Below are 22,321 nucleotides of genomic sequence, written 5' to 3' on the forward strand. Positions count from 1 at the left end.
ATTGGGGTGGGTTGCAGGGTGGGAGTGGGGTAGAGTTAATAAGGACAGGAGGCTGAGATGGTGAAAAACAAAAAACAAAAAAACCCACAACTTTATTTTCTTGAAACACTACAGCTTTACATCAGGATTATGCCTGAAATTTTGTTGCCAGTTAATTCCCTTCCTAACAGCTCCAGGTTTTAGGTCACTGTGTAAAATAGGACCCTTTGTCCTAATTACTCCACATCCTACTCTGTGACTCCTTTCCCCTAACCCAGTGGTGCTCCATAGGAGCATTTGAAACTGTGTTTAGACTGAACAAAGAATTGGAGGATACTGCCAGTATTTAATGGATGAAGTACAGGAATGCTGGATAACCTTCCTGAAATGCACAGCAGGATGTTGCAAAATAACCCAAATTCTACATGGCATACAGTTCATCAAAGGGAAAGGAGAGGAGGAGGGAAATTATCGAGTAAGTCTGAAACCAAACTTTATTTTACATATCACTCAGTACTTACACAAGAACTGAATTTTCTAGGAATGCAACTACTGTGTAATTTGAGAGAAACTTTACCAAGAATAGCTGTGCATTCAGAAAATCAAATCACAGTTTGGCAATGCCATTTTTCATATTTAAGAGGTCAGTACAACACCCATTTGTCAGTCTACATGTGCAGATGTTGCATTCAGTCATTCTGTTTATAAGTACAAACATCTGATGTGTTACAATATGTTCATCTCAAATCCAGTGACCTTCAACTCTCAGTCAGTTGCTGCACCTTTCATCAGCTCAACATATGCTGATAGAAATTTTCAATTCAGATGTTCTGCCTACAACTACTCTAGTTCCTACATATGCACATCTACTTATGTCCTTTTTCTCTCTCTCTTTCCCCTAACAAATCTACTTGTTCACTATTTTATCCCCCATGCTGCAAATATAAAAATAACCAGAACTACCCTATATAATAAAAGGCTAATATGCAAATTGTCCCCTCGACTAAAAGTTTGACTAGGAATTCAACCTGGATTTCAACCAGGGGGTGGTCCCTGCCCCTTGCTATCCAGGCCCCATCGCCCAATTGGGGTAAGCTGGCCGGACTCCACCTGTGCACGAATTCATGCACCAGACCTCTAGTCCTACCTAATAATAGAGTGATATGCAAATTAACCATCACTCCGCTGCACCCACAAGCCCATCATATCAAGTATGCAAATTAACCCAACAAAGATGGCAGTTAATTTGTATAAGCAGACGAAGTGTGGAGTGTAGACTGAAGACAGCATAGAAGGAAGAGGGAGGGAAAGTAGAAAGCAAGGCAGCAGTGGAAGAGGTGGGGGTGGGGGGTGGGAGAGGTGGCAGTGGCGGGAAGGAAGTCCACCAGAAGTCTTGCAGGAATATTCCTGCAACAGGTCCCTAGTAATTTATAAAATGTTTACTAGGTGCCAGACACACTTTACATGTAAACATTTATTAACAAGTGTTGTGGAATTTAGATTAAAATATTATTACTTATAGCAAAAGATGACTTAATCCTAAATACAAGTAAAATATGTCCAGTTATTGAAGGTATTAGTATAAATAATTTTCACCTTTTACTTGATCTATTATATTCAAAATAACCTTCTTCTTTAAGTCCTGGGACAATAGTTCCAGAGTAATACAGCAGTCGGCAACTGGTGGTCTGCGGACCACTTGTGGTCCGTGAGTTCCGAAAGGTTGGCGACTGCTGGATTAGACTATGCAGCCATTCATATTCTTACTTATTTAACATAAGTACCAAATTTTTATTTCCTTTCTTTTTTTACCTCCCAAATTTTTATTGCTTTGATATTCAATGTACATGTTATCCAAGGTGTACTTTCTACCTTGACAATCACATCTAGTATCAAGCATTTAAATATCATCTTTGAAGTATATTCAACCTCCATATCTAGTTCCTACCTCTAGCCTCTCATTTCTGTTAGTGGACATTTCAAATAAAAGCCCCATATATCCCAACCCAACTGCCCATTTTTCCATTCTAACCCCAAATGAGCTTCAACTCCAGAAAGTCAATGCCAAATCTGAGGGCATGAGAGAGAGAAAAGTATCAAAGCTTCCCATCTCCAACAAGACAAATTCCATATCCTTAGCCTGCCTTAGACATCGTTCATGTGAGCTTCAGCAAGTGTTGCTTTTTTATGCCTTTTTGCCTCTGCACAAATTATTCTCCATACCTAGAACTCTCTTTCTCTCCTTATTCACTTAAAAAATTCCTCTTTACTTCTGAAAATGCATATTAGCCTTCATCTCCTCTATGAAACCTCAGGTAGAATGAATTGTTTCCTTACTATCACCCCAGAGCAATATATAGTATATATACCATACCTTTAAGGAATTTTTTGTTTCTGCAATCTCTTCTACTGTTTCTTTCTTGTATCCTCAGTATCTAAACCAGTGTCTGACAGAGAAATGATGTTTAATAAATGTTGGCTCTGTCCTATGCTTTTTACCTCTGAAATAACTTTAAAATATGTCCATTCCTCTTCAACTAATTGTCTGACAAATCCTCGCTCAATAGTTTAGACAGAACAATCTTTTAAAAAGGTAAACCAAAATCTGACCTCCACCTCCTTATCCAGCTTCACCTTTCACCATTTCCCCTTTTTTATTATTTTTTGGCACACTCAGTGGCTAGCTTCCAATCCTTCATTCTTACATTGCTCTCACCCAACAGCAAATCTTTACACATGTTCTCTTCTTTCTGAAGTACTCTTTGCTCTATTTAGTAATTCTTGAGGTTTTGGTTTGTGGTTACTTCCCCTTCAGGCAAGCCTCACCAGACCTCCTCCACCAGCTTAAATCCTCCTTTTTAGTGATCACATACATGATCTTGAATGGCAGTGAAAATTTTACTTAAATGATTATTTGATACTAGAGGCCCAGTGCACAAATTCATGCATGCGTGGGGTCCCTCAAGGTAGCTTGCTGAGATCAGACCCCAGCTCGTGCCCTCAGACCCACAGCCCCATCTGGCACTGCCCCCTCACCTGATCCACCATCTCTCTGCGGTCCCGCTTTCATCGGAGCCCATCAGGGCTGGCAGCACCTCCACTGCTGCCCATTGCTAGCGCACCATTGCTGATACCCGCTACTTTCCGTGCTGCCCCCTGGAGGTCAGTGCACATCACAGCCAGCAGCCAAACTCCTGGTAGAACAACCACCCAAGGGAACAATTTGCATATTAGGCTTTTATTATATGGGATATGTCTGTCTTCCCCACTAATCCAAAAGCTCCTTTGGAGCAAAGATCATGTCTACTGTTTATAAGTACCCAGTCTGTGGTATTTTGTTATAGCAGCCCAAATAGACTGAAACATACTCAGTGGGTAGTACATATTAAATTAGCCATGAACAAAAAACATTTTTTATTTTGATGGTTACAACTTCAAAAAGAATATTTCTGACAAAATTAAAGCATTAATAATTTATAAAAACAATTTTTAGATTTCCCCATAGGTAACTAAAAAACCAAGTGTGTCAAGTGAGATTTTTTAAAAATAAAAAAATAAAAAATGATAATTAGAACACACTGAAATAAAAAATAAAATGAACAAACAAAAATTTCAGAATTTTAGATGGATACTATTTATCTTTATCAAACTGCAAAAGGCTTAGAAATTCCACTTGGATGATTATTTGATAAATATCTGTCTCCCCCAATAAATTGTAAGCTAATTATATATTCAGGATATTTGAACCAGAATGGTGTCAATCTAGGTATAAAAGACTTTACAGGAAATGGAGAATTTGACACTAACATCTCTTCTCATTCCTGGCTTTCAGAAGGCCTAGTAACATTAAACAGAAATGATTGAATGTCCTTGATATGTTTCTCAAATAATTCATAATGCTTACTTTGCATAAATCCTGAAATAATTTTTTTAATTGTATATTACCTATTATGCCTTTAAGCTACTGGCTCTTCTAGGGAAAACTTAATTGTAGAAAAATATGGGCAGTTTCTATTACTAACATGATGTTACAAAAATAAATATTAAAACAAGAAAACATCATAAAACATTCCATTCTCCCCTTTCTAAAACAACTCTCACTTTGCATTTAAATTCTAAATTAGTTGCTAGGAAGAGAGGTTGGTTTCATATTCATTCATTAAAGTAGTTCAATATTTTGATCATTTTAAATGGAGCAAAATTAAGGCTTCCTATTTAAAAATGTTGGTTTCACATATATTGCTGAAAGAAAAAATCATCTGGGTGATGATATCCTATACTGGTGAAAGTTAGTCTTCATAGAATCATAGTGAAGATCATTTGAAAAGGGAGAGGATGACTAAACTTGTTTTAATTCTCTCATGATTTCTGCTACACAGGAAAAGTCAAAGCAAAACTATAGAGAACAGACACATAGCAACGAGTTGCTGGAGAAAGACAGGAATCATACAGAGAAGATGGAAGATTGTTTCCCTTTATAGTATTAACATTGTTCCTTCAAAGCATCCTTCTACAATTTCCTTCCCTTGACACCACCCTTTCCCTCTATCTTCCTTTCTAAGCCTCAATCATTTAATGGCTGTACCCAATTTATCCTATACTTTCCTATGAGCAATTTATCTCCCTATCCTGTCATAACTATAAGGTCTTCTTGACATAGTGAACAATCAATCTAGGAATAAGCTCTGAAAAACCCATTGAGCTGGCCAATGAGTTGAGATTTGAGATGTGATGGCAAAGGCAGCATAATGTACTCTAGATGTCTGAGCACTGAACTAGTAGTCCCTAGTGTCCTGTGGAGGCTAGTGATCTCTAAGGACAAAACCAAACTGGCTAACCTATGGAATTAAGGGGCCTAGTACAGGTTCTGAAGATCTTGTAGCCAACACTAGACACATAAGAACTAACACTAACAGTCTAGGGTAGGGGTGTGGAACTCAATCAGAGAAGGGGCCAAAATCTAAAATCCAGCCTAAATCGCGGGCCGAATGGTTTACTGAACAGTCATAAACTGTCATTGTGATGGAAATGCAGCGGAGTGCAGTGATGACAGCGCGGTGCGGGCCACATTGCAAGGCCTGGCGGGACGGATTTGGCCCGCGGGCCTTGTGTTTGACACATGTGGTCTAGGGGAAAAGCACACCTTGTAATCGGATTAATAGCTAGAAGCATTTTATTCTAACCTATAGCATTTATTATTACATGGTTCCATTAGAACAGAAACACTGGAAATATTTCCTGTCCTTCCTACAGGTAACACAATACTTAGAACAAAACCCTACTGAGATTAGTACTAATGAAAAGCACAGATAATAATATATAAAAGTGCTCTGCAAACAGTAAAATCTTATGTAACTCTATATTGTTATTATTAATAATATTCTTCCCAGCATACATTGGCCTCATGTGGAAAATCCTCCATCTTTATGAATACATTCAATATTCAGAGTTAATTTCTTTTACTTTACAGAAAGAAAGAAAAAAATAAAACAAAAGAAAAAAATAGGCTCTTTATAGAAATTTAATTATAAACATAGAAGAAATGCTGTATGACACAAAGAGAAAATAAATATGACAAAGAGAAAATATATGCTTAAATTAATATATGTAAATAAATTAATAGATGATATAACATCTCATATGTGAAAGACCCAAAAAGCCAAGTATTTAAAGATTATAAAGAACAAGGAAGAGAAAATAAGTTACTAAAAAAAATGTACATAAATACTTTCTAAGACAACACTCATCAGAGTAAATAAAATCTTTAAATGCATATTACCTCCTGGTAAATGGTATTTGTTTTACCCAAAGGAGATAAAAAGAGCACACGCAAAGAAAAAGTAAAAGAGAATTCACAGAAGATTACAAGATGATTCACCATAAAGCTTTGAAACTTGGTTTATTATAAAATAACATTTTAAGTATGCTACCTACAGCTCAGTAGTTTAGTATATGAGAAGGTATTGGAAGAACAGTAAAATAAAATGTTATGAGAACTCACAAGGTCAAGGTACACTTCCTACCTCTCGTAACAAAAAATAATATGGAACTTAGAAAAACAATTGAAGAGACAGAACCACTGGACCTAGCCTCTTGCAGTAACTACGATTAGACTATTGATCAGGGACTAGTGCTGACCTAAATAAAGAGTAAGCAGTACCCAAGATGACTCATGCGAATGTGCTTTGTGAACAATAACCCTCACTTGTATGAGCTTCCCTCACAAAATGGACCTGTTTTCTTCTTGGATCTCTATTAATGTATTAGGAAAACAGCTCTTAAATAAATTTAAAAATTTAGTATATATGTCTGACTTTTAGACATAAAAGATCATTTTTCTTAACTATGGAACCACATTTAATTGAGTTGTATTTGGGTAAGTGATTTTTAAAACTATATATTTTGTAAGTTAAAATTTTTAAAAATTAATAAAATCTTATACTACTCTATATTGTTATTCTTAATTAGAGGCCTGGTGCACGAAATTCATGCATGCGGAGTGTGTCACTCAGCCCAGCCTACACCCTCTCCAATCTGGGACCCCTTGAGGGATGTCCAACTGCCCTATGGGGATCGAGCCCAAACAGGCAGTCGGACATCCCTCTCACAATCCAGGACTATTGGCTCCCAACTGCTCACCTGCCTGCCTTCCTGATTGCCCCTAATCGCTTCTGTCTGCCAGCCTGATCACCACCTAACCACTTCCTTGCCAGCCTGATTGATGCCTAACTGTTCCTCTGCTAGCCTGATTGTCCATTGAACAAATAATCTCATAAAAATTACAAATTATCATAAGTGCTATGAAAGAAAAGTATATGACTCCATAAATGTGTAGCAGAGAGACCCACTTTCTCTGGAAACTCAGAAAAAGTTTCCCTGAGAAAATTAAATCTGACTCAAGACCTAAGGGATGTTGAGGAGGAGAGTTCCAAGCAGAGAAAGGAATACTTTTCCACTTCCAGACATGTTGGCTCCTTCTTTGCTGAAATTTTTATTTCTATATTTGCTGTCTCTTGGCATTTTTCTCTTAAACTTTATTGTATTAGCTATCAATCCTGAACTTCTATTCCCATAATAATAATAACAGCAAATGTTTATGGAACACATACTACCTGGAAGATACCACTCTAAGCAATTTACATACACAAACTCATCTAATCTTCACAGTGACCATACTGAGGTAGGTTATATAGATGAGGAATCTGAGGTACAACCATGGTACTTGTCTAAAATTACAAAGCTGCTGGTACTAATCTTGCATGTTCCCTATCTGCTTCATAACTTATCACTCCAAGCTACCAAGGTAAATTAGCACTACTAATGGAAAAGAATACAAAATCTCCTATATCCTCCAAACTGCCACCATCTTCAATTTGGTTCGATCATGCTTATTTTCTCTAGTTTTCAGAAATTAGAAATAAAAAATTGACCAAGGTAGCCTACAATCAAACATCTCCAGGAGCAAGAAAAATGTTCTTAGAAAAAGTGATACATTCTTACCAAGTGATTGGTTCAGAAAATGAAATACAAAAACTGGTCAAAGAGAAAGATTTATAATTTACTTAATTCCTTCTGTACCTCTCAAGGGAGATGAAGATAAGAATTTTTTTTCTTTTAAATCAAACTCATAAATGTTTTGCATGTATTTGCCAAGCTAAAATAATATATAGTATATTGGCTATGATGCAGAAGAAACTCCCAAAATCTATTCTTTTCTTTAGGTAAGCATCTTTTTAAAAAATTTTTTTAAAGGAAAGAAATTACTATTAGATGACCAAGGCCTCACTCAAAACTGTATCGAGATTTTTTTTAAGTTTCTGTTATGACCAAAACTTTAATTTACAATTCTCCATTGAAGGTGATGTGAAAAACAGTAATTAAGTGGGCGATGGGTACAAGTGAGTGTGTGACTCATCATTTGCAAAGGAAAATGATTTTGGGGAAAAGGCTCAGGAAGAGAAAAAGCAAATAATGGATTCTGCAAGAAATGCAGACCTTTCCTGTCCAAGGACTGTCACCAGTTCTTTATTACTTGAAGATTAAGGGAATACTGAATAAAGCTGTCTGCCAGACAGCAGGAAAGGTAAGAAATAACACTGTCTCTAAATGTACCTCATAAGAAAGCACTAAGAAATGCATTCATAAAATTAAACTTTTTATATGAAGTTACTAGAAAACCCAACTCAAATCTGAACAATGGAAATGTCAAAATAAAACAACATTACATTTGTCAGGAACTTGAACAGAATGAAACAGCATGGTAGGTCAAGTTGTAGGCTGTCTATAATTTTATTCCACTTTGTTTTAGAAAAACCACAGATCCAATACTGATTTAGTAGGAGACTTGGTAGCGTTTGCATTTGGTTGTTTTTCTACTTCATGGGTCAGTGTAAAATAAATTTGTTTTTTACTATTAGGTTTCACCAAATTTAGGCAATTTGTTTCTCATTCCACATGTCAAATACAAGCCATTTAATCGAGTTTTACTTCTTTACTAACTGCCCCATCCTATTCATATGTATCTCGAATATATTGTATATATTTATATATACTTTATAAAAACACATTTAGATAAAGATATTATTATCTTTGCATTATTAACCTTAAAGACAATGAAGAGAATTTCATTTTAATGAAGTCATATTTAATAGGTTTTATCCAACTTAATTTTTTAACTAAATTCTTAATTTACGTTTTCATGTGCATTGTAGAGTCCCTACTATGCAACAACACTGAGCTAGATGTCTAATACATATTATCTATTTAAGAATACTAGGTTTATTTTGTTATATACTGCCTGAAGATAAGGAAACAGAGAATTGTTATAAAGTGATCTGAGTCATATCACTGATGGGCTTATATATGTGCAACATCCAGCCATTCTAGCAAAACTTATGCATATAGCTTAGAAATTTACTCATGAAACTGTGCAATCTAATTTGAAGAAGTCTCAAAAAAAATTAACAGCTCTGTGTATGAATGATCGATCACACATGCATGTTAGACAACAGATTCAAACTTGGGCAGTTCAATTAAAGAAGGTATGACTTTTTAAATGAAAATGACTGATTTAGTTAATAACAGTAGTTTCTAGAAAAGGAGGTCATGTTTCTGAAGTCAACAAGATAAAAATTATCAGCTTTAATTGTAAATAACATTTGAAAATAATTTACAATTATAAAGATTTTTTTTCCCATTTGTAAATATGCTTAATTTTCAGGAGGTTTCTTTTTGTTTTTGGCTATCATATCACCTAATATTTTTGTGATCTCTTTATAGGTATTAAAGCATTTTCATATTTTAGACCTTATGTAATCCTGTCAGCAATGGTATAAATAACTCAAGTGTGATTAATATTATGTATTAATATTAATACTATGGGTGATATTAATACCAAATAGTCAAACATTTTTCTGGATTTTTTCTATGAAGCTGTTTTTTTGTTTTTGTTTTTTAATGAGATTAACACTTACAATTATTAGATTGGGTAAAGCAGATTATCCTCCATAATATGGATGGGCCTTATCTAATTTAATTGAAAGCTTTAATAGAGCAAAGACTGACTCCTGGAACAAAAAGGAATTCCGCCAGCAAACTGCCTTTGGACTCAAACTGCAACTCTTATTAGTCTCTAGCCTGCCAGCCTACTGTGCAGAGTTTGGACTTATTAACCCTCTATAATCATGTGAATTAATTCCTTAAGCATAAATCAATCAATAATCCTCCCTTTGTCTCTTCCTCTTTCCCCCCCTCTTTACACACACACACACACACACACACACACACACACACACACACTTTCTCTAAGAAAACAGAGAACAGGAAGTCAGATCTTTATCTTTGTCTACAGTCATTCCTGAAAAGATGCTAAAATTCTCAAGGAGATGAAAAGTAGAATTCAGTTTCCATGCCCTACCACTTAGCCAGTCTAACGTTCTTTTTCTTTTAAAATACTTATCTGACAAAACTAATCAGCTCTGGAAAACAGTTTGGCAGATGCTCAAAAAGTTAAGCATAGAGTTGTCACCTATTTCACGCCTAGGTATATTCTCAGGAGAATTGAAAACATATTGTCCACACAAAAAGCTGTACATGAATGTTCATAGCAGCATTATTTATAATAGCCAAATGCAAAAACATAAATGTCATAAGTTGAAGAATAGATTTTTTTTAAAAAGTGGTACATCCATACAACTAAATGATTCAGGGATAAAATGCTACAACGTAGATGAATCTTGAAAACATGCTGAGTAAAAAAAGGCAGATGAAAAAAGGCTACATATTGTATAAATTCACTTATATCAAACTAGAGGCCCCTCAACCTAGCCTGCGCCCTCTCGCAGTCCAGGACCTGTAGGGGGATGTCATGCTGCCAGTTTCGGCGTGATCCCCGCAGTTGGGTCAAAACTGGCAGTCCCACATCCCACAAGAGATGAAACAGTGCTCAAAGCAGCAGGTAGCTGGGGAGGAGCCCATCATGGCAGATGCAGTGCAGCTCCTGGCCCTGCTGTGCTTGCCACTGTTTGGTAACACTGCCATGGAAGTGGGAGAGGCTCACATCACTGCAGCTGTGCTTGCCAGCCATGAGACCAGCTTCTCGCTGAGCAGAGCTACCACTGTGGGAGCACACTAACCACCTGGGGGCAGCTCTTGTATTGAGCGTCTGCCCCCTAGTGGTCAGTGTGCATCACAGCTACTGGTCAAGCGGTTGACCAGTCCAGTGGTTGACCACTCACGTAGGCTTTTATATATATAGATGTCAATGACAGGCAAATTCATAGACAAAAAAATAGATTAGTGCTTGACAGAAGCAAAAAAAAAAAGGAGTGTGGGGGGCAGACAACAGCCCAGCCTGCATAGCTCAGTGGTTGAGTGTTGACTTATGAACCAGGAAGTAAAGATTCTATTCCGAATCAGGGCACATGCCCTAGTTGCAGGGCTCAATCCCCAGTGTGAGGCAAGCAGGAGGCAGCCTATCAATGATTTTCTCTCATCACTGGTGTTTCTATCTCTCTCCCTCTCTGAAATGAATTAAAAAAAAAAAAAACACGTTAAAAAAAATATTTTTTTTTTAAAAGGGAGACATTAGAGAGTGAATACTTTCAGGTATGGAGTTTCATAATAGAGTGATGAAAACATTCCTGAATTAGGCAGTGGTGATCACTGCAAAATATTGTGAATATACTAAAACCCACTGAGTCACGCAATTTAAAATTATTAAGATAAGTAAGTTATATCTCAATTGAAAAATAAAAGCAAATCAACATACCTGCCCTTTTTGTGGTGCCAAACAACGAACAACTTCATCCACCATTACTGGGATATGTAGTTTACTCATAGCTTCAGAATCTCTGTCTTGAGATCTGTGAAACTCATGAGATCCAGCTTGATTTGTTTGCTCCTGGGGTTCAAATTCATCACATCGTTCTGACGTAGCATGTATCCGTTTTGGGCAGACACCTAAATTAAATATGCCAGCTTCCAACCAACATGAAAGAAATTCTTTATAGGTTCTACAAAAGTGTGGATAGCGAAGCATTCTGAACGTCAACAAATCTAGAAAAGAAATTTTAAATATCATGATTGTTGGGTTTTTTAAAAGGATGTTATAATAATTGGGGAAAAGCAAAGTAATATATAATATGTACCACACAAAAATGTGTCAGATTCATCATCTCAAACAAGTGTGAGTGACTAATCTCCTTATACAAAGCAAGGAACATAAAACAATTTAAGAAACAATCTGAAAATGTAATTTTAAAAATATATATATATATTTTTTTTATTGATTTTTTACAGAGAGGAAGGGAGAGAGATAGAGAGCTAGAAACATGGATGAGAGAGAAACATCGACCAGCTGGCTCTTGCACACCTCCTACCGGGGATGTGCCGGCAACCAAGGTACATGCCCTTTACGGGCATCAAACCTGGGACTTTTCAGTCTGTAGACCAATGCTCTACCACTGAGTCAAACCAGTTCCAGCTGAAAATGTAATTTTTAATGTAGCCTAATTAGCCCCAAGACCATTAATGTTTTAACCATAAGAAATGTGAAAATTAATTACTTAATGGTCATTTTTCTGAAATATACTTTTTTGAATTTTAATAGTCTAAAGAACAGTTCAATGCATTAGAACTATTTATTTGAAAAAGTTATCAGGATGACCGAAGGGATTATAAATATTATCCTATGTTAGGTATAGATGATCTTTTATTTCAAGCTCTTCTATTTGTTTATCTCATAATACCAAGACTTCATCTTCAATTTAACTTTGAGAAAGCATTTCTGGAAAAAGACTATGAATGTACATCCAAAAATAAAGGGAGGTGTTCACTGTCCCAGAAAAGTAAAAATCTCACAATTTTGCTGTGGATACTCTCTGAGACCATGTCACCATGACCTATTTCATGAAATTACTTTTCAATCTAAACTATAACTTTATAAACACTAAGCTGAGCATATTTGCCATTTCATAAGCACCACTGTTTTATCAGTTCTTTGCCCTAAAAAAATGTGAAAAGTTGATATATTCTTCACTTTTTCATACTTGCTCTATTTTATTCTATAATAGGTAACTCTTTAAAACACAGAAGGAATGTAAATGTATTAATAGAAGATCTTTTGAAAACATTTTGCCTTTTTGCTCAACTGGTTGTAAACAACACTTTTGATGTGACATACTTCAGTAAGTAACAAATTAACACAACTGTCTCCAGTGAAATATGAGTCATATAAGAGAAAAACCCACACCTTTATAACGACAAAATTAGATGTGCACTAGGTGTTTAACGTTTTCTGAAAAGAAAATAAATGGATAAATTCCAGATTCTACAGATTTATCATTTTTATCAAGGTTTTGTTTTAGAAAATTTCACTTATCTGACCAACCTTACAAAATCTTTCTCAAAATACTTTAAAAAAAAAACCCACATTAATCCCATTTAAACATGCATTCCTTCAGTATTGCAATAGAAAATGAAGAATAATGTTGAAAAGCTAACACATGTAATAACTATAGAAGAGATACAAATATATCTATCTCTACATATTCAATATTATGTAAATATAATATCAACAAGATATCCTTGAGGATAACATGTCAACTTTACCAAATTCATAATAGCTGTACCAGTTAATAATGCGGATTTTATAATCGAGAAAACATGATAATTTTAAGAGAAACATCAAAAGTGCTTTATTCAAAGTAATGTCCATTACTAGAAACACATTTCCCCATCTTTAGGTAATTTGTGAATACCATCCCAATAGAACTTTTCTTGTTTTGAGACAAACCATTCAGAGACCCAATTTTCCATTTCTTCATACATTTTGAAGTCCTGCTCAGAAAGTGCATGCACCATCAATCAACAAGTGGTAATCTGAAGGAGCAAGGTCTGGTGAATATAGCGGGTGGGTTAATACTTCCCAGGCAAGATCTTTTAACATGTCTTTAACTGGTTTTGAAGTTTGGAATGGTGCATCATCATGAAGCAAAATTACTTTGCCATGTCTTCTGGCACATACTGGTTGTTTCACAATCAAAGCATGGTTCAAATTGATTTTTTGTTGTCCATAGCGATCAGTATTAACTTTTTCACCTGGTTTTAGAAGCTCATAATACACCACACCTTCCTGATTCCACCAAATGCAGAGCACTGTCTTCTTCCCAAAGAGATTTGGCCTTGCAGTTGACGTTGATAGTTGACCTGGATGGATCAACCCATGATTTTGTGCGTTTGGGATTCTCAAAATAAATCCACTTTTTATCACCAGTCTCAATTTGATGCACAAAGGACTTCCTTTCGTGCCACTGAATCAACATTCTACTGATTACTTTTTGATTTTCCATTTGTCTTTCATTTAGTTGTGTGGCACCCATTTTCCTTCCTTAAAAATCTTCCCCATTGCTTGTAAATTATCAGAAATTGTTTGCTGAGCAACATTTAATCTTTCTGCAAGTTGTTTTTGAGTTTGACACACATCTTCATTCAATAATGCTTGTAATTGTTGGTCTTCAAACTTTTTTGGTTGACCTGGATGTTCTTTGTCATTCACATTGAAATCATCACTTTTAAAGCCTTTAAATCAGCATTCACAAGTATCCTGAGATGAAGCATGTTCACCATAAGCTTCCCAAAGTATTCAGCAGCACTTTTCTTCAAAATAAAGTAATGAATTAAAACTTTCCACAAATGCTCTTTTTGGTTGGTAAGAAATTCGACACATTTAAGCATAAAAATATCTATGATGTTAACATCTTCAGAAAATTTGACATATGAAGTTTTGAAGCTTGCTGTCAATACAACAAAATAGCATACATATCAAATTGCATATATATCAACATATGTGTACCTCCATTTATTGAAAAAAAATCCGCATTATTAACTTGTCCACCTAGTACACAGAATTATGTGGCAAAGGAAATATATGGCAAAAACAAAATTTAAATATATATATATATATATATATATATATATATATATATGTGTGTGTGTGTGTGTGTGTGTGTGTGTGTGTATGTATATATATATATATGAAAAGGAAATGAGCATTTTAAATAAAACTAGATTGTTCAGCAGCAACAAATTAGCCAAATGAATAATTATGCTTTATGTTAGCTAGAAAGTGTATATAAGTAAACTCAACCACCTTTTAACTTAGTATTTCTAACATTTTTTACAAAATAAAAGCATACATTTATTAAGCACTTACTAAGTACCATAATAATTATAATAAACACACGTACTAAGTCATTCAATCCTTACTGCTTTTAGAGTAGGAACTATCATTTCCATTGTACAGACGAGGAAAACAAATAAACACTGTGTGAAAAGGTCAGATAGCTCTAGAGCCATAAGTCTAGAAGTGTAACTCCAGCATTCCATCCCCAGAGCCTGTAATTTTAACCTCTACGCTATAAACATAGAGACAACTGGCTCTATTTAATACACGTATGTAGCTGAAGAGCACTTTAATTATACTATGTATTGTAGTACCTCATAAATTATATTCTTTTTTTTTTTAAGGAACCAATATCCTACCTATTGCTTGGTCCTACTCTACCTGGGAAAATAATATACTATGGGGTACCCAACAGAGGTCATACATTATATAGGTCTAAATAGTGCAATCTGAAGTATTTAAACAATCTAAATTGTGTGTCCAAACTTTGATAATGTTTAAAACACAAAACATCAATTCCAATATAGGAATCAGAACCACCTGGGACAAAGAAGGAGGGTAGGAAAAAAAATGCTGCCTTTGCCAGCAATTAATTCTTTTCTTCTATATTCAATTTCTATTTACTCAACTACGTTCAAAATACAAACCCTGAAGATTTTATTATGCACCAATTGGCTACTACTAATCAAATGGGTTAACATGGAGTAAGGGCCACAATAATTTTCTTCTTTGGGTGTTTCCTTGAATACCTTGCAAGGAGGTAAACTACAAAGTTCCTTCTCTGTCCTCTGCTGCCCAATCTCCTACCAGAAACCCAAAAGCACTCCTGCAATCCTCCAGGAACCAGCCACCCTACATGATGTAAGCAGGCAATATATGTACCCTCTGGTCACAGCAGGGAAGCAGGGGGTCAGGAAACCTGGCCCAATCCGTGGCTTCCTAAGTCACTGAACTTTCCTTTGCACCAAAGTCCGGTTTCGCTGTTGAGACCACGGAATCCGGCAGGTTACTCTTTTAACTGTCGAAGCACAAACGTGAGCGATACAACTTCCTCAGTGGGACTAACCATTGCCATCACTGCAAGTCCGTTTTCTCCGCAGAGAAAACTTTTGAGAACTTAATTCCTGAACCCAGAGCCTGGCGCTGGAACGCAGAGAATGTGAACGTTCTAAAGAGAGAAAAAAAAAGGGGAGGAGAAAGGGGAGAAGACATCCTTTGGCCTAAGAATTCTCCTAGGTCGACATAAAACTGTAGAAAGTTCTTAACTCAGGATGAATGAGCGCGGAGGAGGGGAAGCGGGCGGTGGGGGCAGGGGCGCTGTCTCCTTTGTCCGGGGGACCTGGGGGCCTCCAGAAGGTCCCCCCAGACGCGGGGGGAGCTCCCGGGACTGGGCCGCCGTCTCCTCACCTGAAGAACCAAGATGTCTCAGCTGGCCTCTAACCCAGGACACCCACGGCCACTACGGGGGAACTGAACTTGTGGCACGCCTCCGTCCCAACCCGGGGGAAACTTGAAAAGACGGACAGACCGGGCCTGCGTCCGGCCCACAACCCGGGACCTGCGCCTTTGGTTCCGCGCTTCCAGCCCCTTGGCCCAGGGCCTTGTAGGCGCTGGAGTCTCCAAAAGGTGCTCCTTGGTGGGGAGAGGGAGTTGGTAAATAAGACCCTGGCAATGTCAGGATTTAGTTCACTTTTACTTTTTCTTTTTAAATGTCAGATGCAACTTTGAATCTAACTTTCCATTTTATACTTGCCTCCATTCTTCATTTTACTATGCTAAATTTCTGTTCTAATTAACATAGAAGTTAACTGTACACCAGTTAATGTGTCTCCTTAGCACTGTATGATTCTAAAGTTTTGGTTCTTTTCTTCATTTCCATACGAAATAAGTTCGTCTCTTACGCCTTCGGTTGTAATCCCTAACGTCTTGCCAAACTAAAGAGAGCTGGCACAGTCGTGGCATTGGTTACAATGTTAAAATTGGTCTGTTTTAACTAAGTATACATTCCTTAAAAATGCGGAGCTCATCTGAATACTGCTTAATGGCAGTGTAAGGCAACATTTTAAATTAAATTAAAATAAGTACTTAGATTAGGTGTGGAAACACCTGTTAGAATGAGAAGCTAACAATGTGTGTCAAAAACGACGAAATTTAAGATATCTACTTTCTCAGTCACCAATGACCAATGCAATTTTATAAGAAATTGGTAAAACACCTGTTTAACTTTCTATTTAGATAGAATCTTTTTACCTTTTTTCTTTTTCTTTTTAATAGCATCTTAATATCCCTCAATCTGGAAAGTATTTTGAGACAAATTACTCAATTCTGAATTTGATGGTTTGTACAGTTCAAACAAACTTTTCCTTTAGGGATTTCCTGAAAACTGCAGTTTTCACTTCAATAAAATAAATAGTACCCACATCTCATGGCTGTTTTGAGAATTAAATTACATAACATATGTAAAGTCAATAATATGCCTGGGACATCAAAGAAAAAGAACTGTAGAGTGAGGTGTACATGTGAATTTTTTAAAAATATTTGTTAGTTTTATTATTAAACTCAGCATCTCTCTCACACACACACACTATTGTATTTGCTAAGATATATGTAATGCAGCCAGTAATTAATAACCTTATTGATGCTCTATCCTCTGTTCAAAACCAATCATATAACATACATGTATCATATACAATGCACAGTACTTCTGATTTTCTTCCATAAGAAGTAGGTGTCCATTTTATAAGGGTTTTCCAGACATTGTTTTACTTATAAAACTCTGCATTAGTGTTGTGACATCCTACTTATACGGTGATATTGAATCACCAAAATATAAGCTCCAAGTGGGTAGGGATATTGACACAACTGTACACTATTATGTTCCTAAAATCTACAATCAACAATTGCTCAATAAATGGATACAATAATGATAATAATATAAAGAACAGCAATGGAATTAAGATCATACTATTAAAAAATTCCTGGCGACAAATTATCTTAGCAAACATATTTCGCATTTTATCCTGGCATTTTTTTTTCCTTTTAAAGTGTACATTCTGAAATCATACATAAAACCTAGTACTTAAAAAAAAAAAACACCCACTGCTTCCAATAATGAATAGGCCAATAAATTTAAACGAATTTATTTTGAAATGCCATCATTAGAAATATAAAAAACAGCCAAACACTCAATGGATTCACAGTCAGCACAAAAGAGAGTAGGCCTGGCAGTCCAGAAAGATAAAGCCTATTAGGGCCTCAAACTTAAAGTCCTGGACTTTTAATTAATTGAGGCTTATTGATCACGGTTCGGTCCAAGAGAGAGTGGCCTGGGACCTGTGCCTTTGGAGGCCTCGCTGGTCAATGGAGAAAAGGAGAAAACAAACACCCAGAATCTATTCATCCACACCCAACAGACTCTGCCTCTTCCTCTAGCAGAGGGCATGCATACATCCACCCAGGCCCACCCCCTTCTCACGTACACCCTGCACCCCTGGACCCCGCCTGGCGCCCGCGCCTCCTAAAGCAGCCTCCTGAGACTCCCAGGTGGCTCATCCCACCTGCGGCTCCGGCCTAGCCCCGCCCACCTCGGCCGCGGCCTCCGGAAACAGCCGCGGCGTGCGTTGCTAAGGAGACGCGAGTCCAGGCCGCTTCCGCTGAGTCGCGCGGCGGAGACTTTCGGAGCCGGGCCGCAGCGGGCCGCTTCTACGCGCCGCGGCAACGTCCGGCGTGATGACGTCACGAACGCGGCAGCCAATGAGACGGGGCGCTGGGGAAGCTAGCTTGGGTTTGAATCTTCTGGTTGAGTTTGAGCCGCTGGGAGGCTGCTATGGAAGCGGAGAGGCGCGGTGTCCTCTTTTGGGCCTGATGCAAGGGAAGAGGAAGCCCAGGGGAAGCGGTTCTCGGGAAGCCGTCTTGGATGACCTGTCTGGCTGGAAGCGGAAGGGTCCCGCCGCCTCACACGTGGAAGACCAGGTGGGCTGGCTTAGGAACCAGCAGGAAAGCGTTGAATGGAGGGTGGGGGTGAGGGTGAGGGTGAGGGTGAGGGTGAGGGTGAGGGTGAGGGTGGAGGTGGAGGTGGTGAGGATCCCCGGGGAGAAAGCTAAAGGGAGAGGAAACTGGAGAACCCCCAAGCGCCTGGCTCTGTGTGATCTGAAGCCCGCGACTGCTCCGCAGGAAGGGAGGAAGGGCTGGTATCTCCTGCCTGACATTCAGAGGAAGTGGAAGTTTTAAAGGGCACCCTGGCCCCTTTCCCAGGCTTCGGCAGAGCACTTTCTGCCCAGCACTGGACAATGTAAAGTGACCTCCGCACCCCAAATTCAGAGTGTTTTGGTCCAGACACAGATGTATCAGTGACTGGGCATCACTGTCAAATGAGGCACCTTAGTTCACCAATTTATAAACTTTTTTCCCCCCCGTGAGGTTCTGCAGTTAGACTGGCAAAAGTCAATGGAGAACCTGCCTTCAAGGCCTGAGCGCCAAGATTAGACCTGCCAGCACTGCCTAACGGATTGCTGAGGATCAGAGGAGGTATGCAAGAAATCAGACTGCTTGGCAAGTTGCAAATGAAAGGGACATGAAGCTGGAGAATCGGTCCTTCTAAACGTCTGTTCTTAGTTTCTGCAAGACTCCTTTAGGCACTCGGTTACACAGAGCTCAAAGCTGACCGCCGCTTATGAGATTTGACCAGACAAGAATAATTTTGCTGCATAATATGTAATTTAGGTTAACTATTAACAGTCAGGTAGAATGTGTTGGGCATTCTACAGGTTTTAGTTGGTCGTGTTATTCCACCACCTTGAGTTTTGGAAGGTATAAATAAACTTTGGTGCTAGAGAATATGAGATTCAAAGACTACCTAGGGCTTGTTATTTAAGTTTCTGTTATTTTGTAATAATTGTATTTCAGTACAAAGATTATCTGCCTTTAACTGTAGTGGTTAATGTCTCTTCTGTTGTTGAACAAGTACTTAAAAGAGCATGAAATTTTCATTTTTAAAAAGTACTTCTTGTCCCACTAAAAATACACCCTGAGTCGATGAAGGTACACATAAAATTGCTTTTATGCCATCGACTATAAAAACTAGGAGGGGAAAAATAGCCCAGATGTCAGTGCCACCCTTCCCTGCATGTGAAATTCGTTCCTTGATGTTTGTAAGTTAGTAGAAGCAACGGTTCTAACAGTAAAGTTATTTCCAAAAAAAGTTGCCTGGAGACAATAAATGATAGTGTGGAGGATAATTCCTGGTCCTAAAAACAATTTGTTGGATCTGAATCTAATCAGGTTTGAGTTTGTATTTAACTCTATCACTCCACATTCAAGATGATTTGTGCAACATTTCTGTTTCGTTGTTTGAAAGCATTCTGTTCTGATTCCAGGTCAGAGCATTGACTTTGGAGTTGGACTTGGATCCACATTCTGACTCCTCTCTTACTAGCTATGTCAGCTTGGCAGAATTAGTTATTCTAAAACTAGGTCTCTGGTCTTTGTAAAATGGAGACAATAATAGAATCTACCTTATATATGATTATTTTAAGGATGGAATGAGATAGGGAATGTCAAATGTTTACCATAATGCCTGGCATATAGAGTGTTTTCAAATGATGGTCATTGTTGTTTATGATTATTGAATATCACTGTATAGACCTAATCCAGGAGTTCCCAACTCATGGTATATTTTGAGAGAATAGAAACTGTGATAATCAAACATAAACTTTGTTTTATTTCAACATGTATTCAAGAGCTCCTGTACTAGATCCTGAGATTTTTATCAAAAGTAGGCAAATATCTATTTTTAAAACTTCTGTAAGAAAGTTTCTTAGTACTATGTATTGATACCAGGAAGAATGGCAATTAAATTCTTGAGTTTTCAGATTTAGTTAGTATGTGTTCAAATCCCTTGTCTTGTGCTTCCAGTAGTGTGACTTTAGCCACTTAACACAATTTCTCCCTAACTAGCTTTTTCCTGTATAAGATGGAATCCTATATCATAGGATTGTTGTGGGGATTAAATGAGGAGCATGCAAATTGCTTAGAATGGCTGTCTGTAAAATAAGAGCTCAATACAAAGTATTTCACAAATAAAACTTGTTATCAAATGATAGTTGTCTTTAAGATAAATTTAATAATTTTTGTTTTGTTTTTGAAATTTTGTATTTAAAATTCAAACAGAAAAAAAAAGAAAAAAAAGAATATAAAGTAGAAAGCAAACCTGCCTGTCACCCAGACTTTTATATTTCCTCACCATGGGAGAACTGGCATTATCAATTTCTATGTTCTCTCCCTCAGAGTCCATGCACAAATAGTATGTATCTTTTAAACATACAAATGATTGTGTGCTGAGTCCACTATTATGCACTTGTTTTTTGGCACATGCATCATTAAAAAACTGCATTAGTTTATCATTTATTCAATAAGTATGTATTGAATCCTAAATATTTGACAAGCCCTGTTCTAGGTTCTGGGGTACAGAGGAAGACCATACTCTCACGGTGCTGACATTCTAGAGGGGAAACAATAAATAAGTAACCAAATCATACATATATTTTCCAGATAGTCTAGATGCTAAGAAGATAGATAAAGCAGGTAAGAGATTGATGAGGCAAGGGCAGAAATTCTATTTTGAATGGATCTTTAGGGAAAGCTTCTGTGAAGTGCCATTTGAATAGAGAGAGATCTAAATGATGAACTGAGGGATTAAGATTTGCAAATATGTGAAGGAAGAGTCGTGAAGGCAATGAGGACATGATAAGACTGGAATATTTTAGGGACACTAAGAACAGTATGACTGAAGCATAGTAACCAAGGAAGAGAACATTTGAAGAAATGGCTGAAGTAGACAGGTGTAGAACCTACAGGACATGCTAAAGAGTACGTACATTTTATTCTTATGTTGGGAAGTCATTGAAGAATTTAGAGCAGGGGGAATGACATAAGATTCATAAAATCATCTTACTGCTTTTGAAGAAGGCATCAGTATATACAATCAATGAACTAAAAGTATATTGTTTATTTACATATAATTGGGGGGTGAATCTTTTAACTTAACTGGCTTATATTTTGCCTAGAGTGAATGATAGTTAGATAAAGTTAAGGATTGCCTGCTCAACCCAGTTTATATTATCTTGAAATTATTGAAGAGAATTAGGCTTTAACACCTCTTCATTAAATATAGCAGAGCAATGAGCTGTTCCATGTAAGTGAAACTCCCAGAAAATTGAATGTTATCCTTGTTAAGTGACATTTTAAGCTCTCTCACTGATTAGCATGAAACATTATCTCATTCTCCTGATTTTGTATGAAAAGAAATTGGGCACATTGTTTTTTAATTTGTGCCTCAGGGTCCTCGTAATTACCTATTATTGCCAATCATTGTACTCTACTGTAATATGTTCATTCTGTTAGAGAAATCCATTGTATGTTTGTCTCTCCTCTAAGGTAAATTGCTTTCTTAGATTCTGTGTCTATTTATTAATCAAATATTAGAGAACTTACTATGTACTAGGTTTAATACAATACAAGAAGTTAGGGATATAAAGGTTAAACTACAGCTTTATTAGCTGTTATATCTTGTCATATGCAATAATTATAAAATTTTAGAGCTAGAAAAAGGACCTTAGTTATCATATAGTGCAACTTTATCATTTTATAGATTGGCAACAA

General features: G+C 37.0%; 2 protein-coding genes across 7 annotated transcripts in view; one reads left to right on the plus strand and one right to left on the minus strand.

Annotated features, from left to right (window-relative positions):
- Positions 1-18,335, minus strand: part of METTL15 (methyltransferase like 15) — a 148,295-nt gene extending 129,960 nt beyond the window's left edge. For 2 of the 4 annotated variants that reach the window (XM_036427577.2, XM_045577552.1), the window contains exons 1-2: positions 16,070-16,212; positions 11,249-11,535 (exon numbers count right to left, since the gene is read on the minus strand). In XM_036427577.2, coding sequence (XP_036283470.1) covers positions 11,249-11,518 — 270 coding nt within the window. In that variant the 5' untranslated portion in view covers positions 11,519-11,535; positions 16,070-16,212. Of the gene's footprint in view, positions 1-11,248; positions 11,536-16,069; positions 16,213-18,219 lie in introns of those variants that run through there. The other 2 variants (XM_045577551.1, XM_036427579.2) reach the window with 2 other exon arrangements.
- A 119-nt stretch (positions 18,336-18,454) lies between these two features.
- KIF18A (kinesin family member 18A) overlaps positions 18,455-22,321 on the plus strand; it is a 72,633-nt gene continuing 68,766 nt past the window's right edge. Inside the window, exons 1-2 of one of the 3 annotated variants that reach the window (XM_036427582.2) lie at positions 18,455-18,634; positions 19,082-19,189. The gene's annotated coding sequence lies outside the window, so the exon portion shown is untranslated. The remainder of the gene's footprint in view (positions 18,635-19,081; positions 19,190-22,321) is intronic. The other 2 variants (XM_036427583.2, XM_036427584.2) reach the window with 2 other exon arrangements.

The sequence above is a fragment of the Pipistrellus kuhlii genome, unplaced genomic scaffold, assembly GCF_014108245.1.
Source record: "Pipistrellus kuhlii isolate mPipKuh1 unplaced genomic scaffold, mPipKuh1.p scaffold_m20_p_9, whole genome shotgun sequence".
Taxonomy (NCBI): domain Eukaryota; kingdom Metazoa; phylum Chordata; class Mammalia; order Chiroptera; family Vespertilionidae; genus Pipistrellus; species Pipistrellus kuhlii.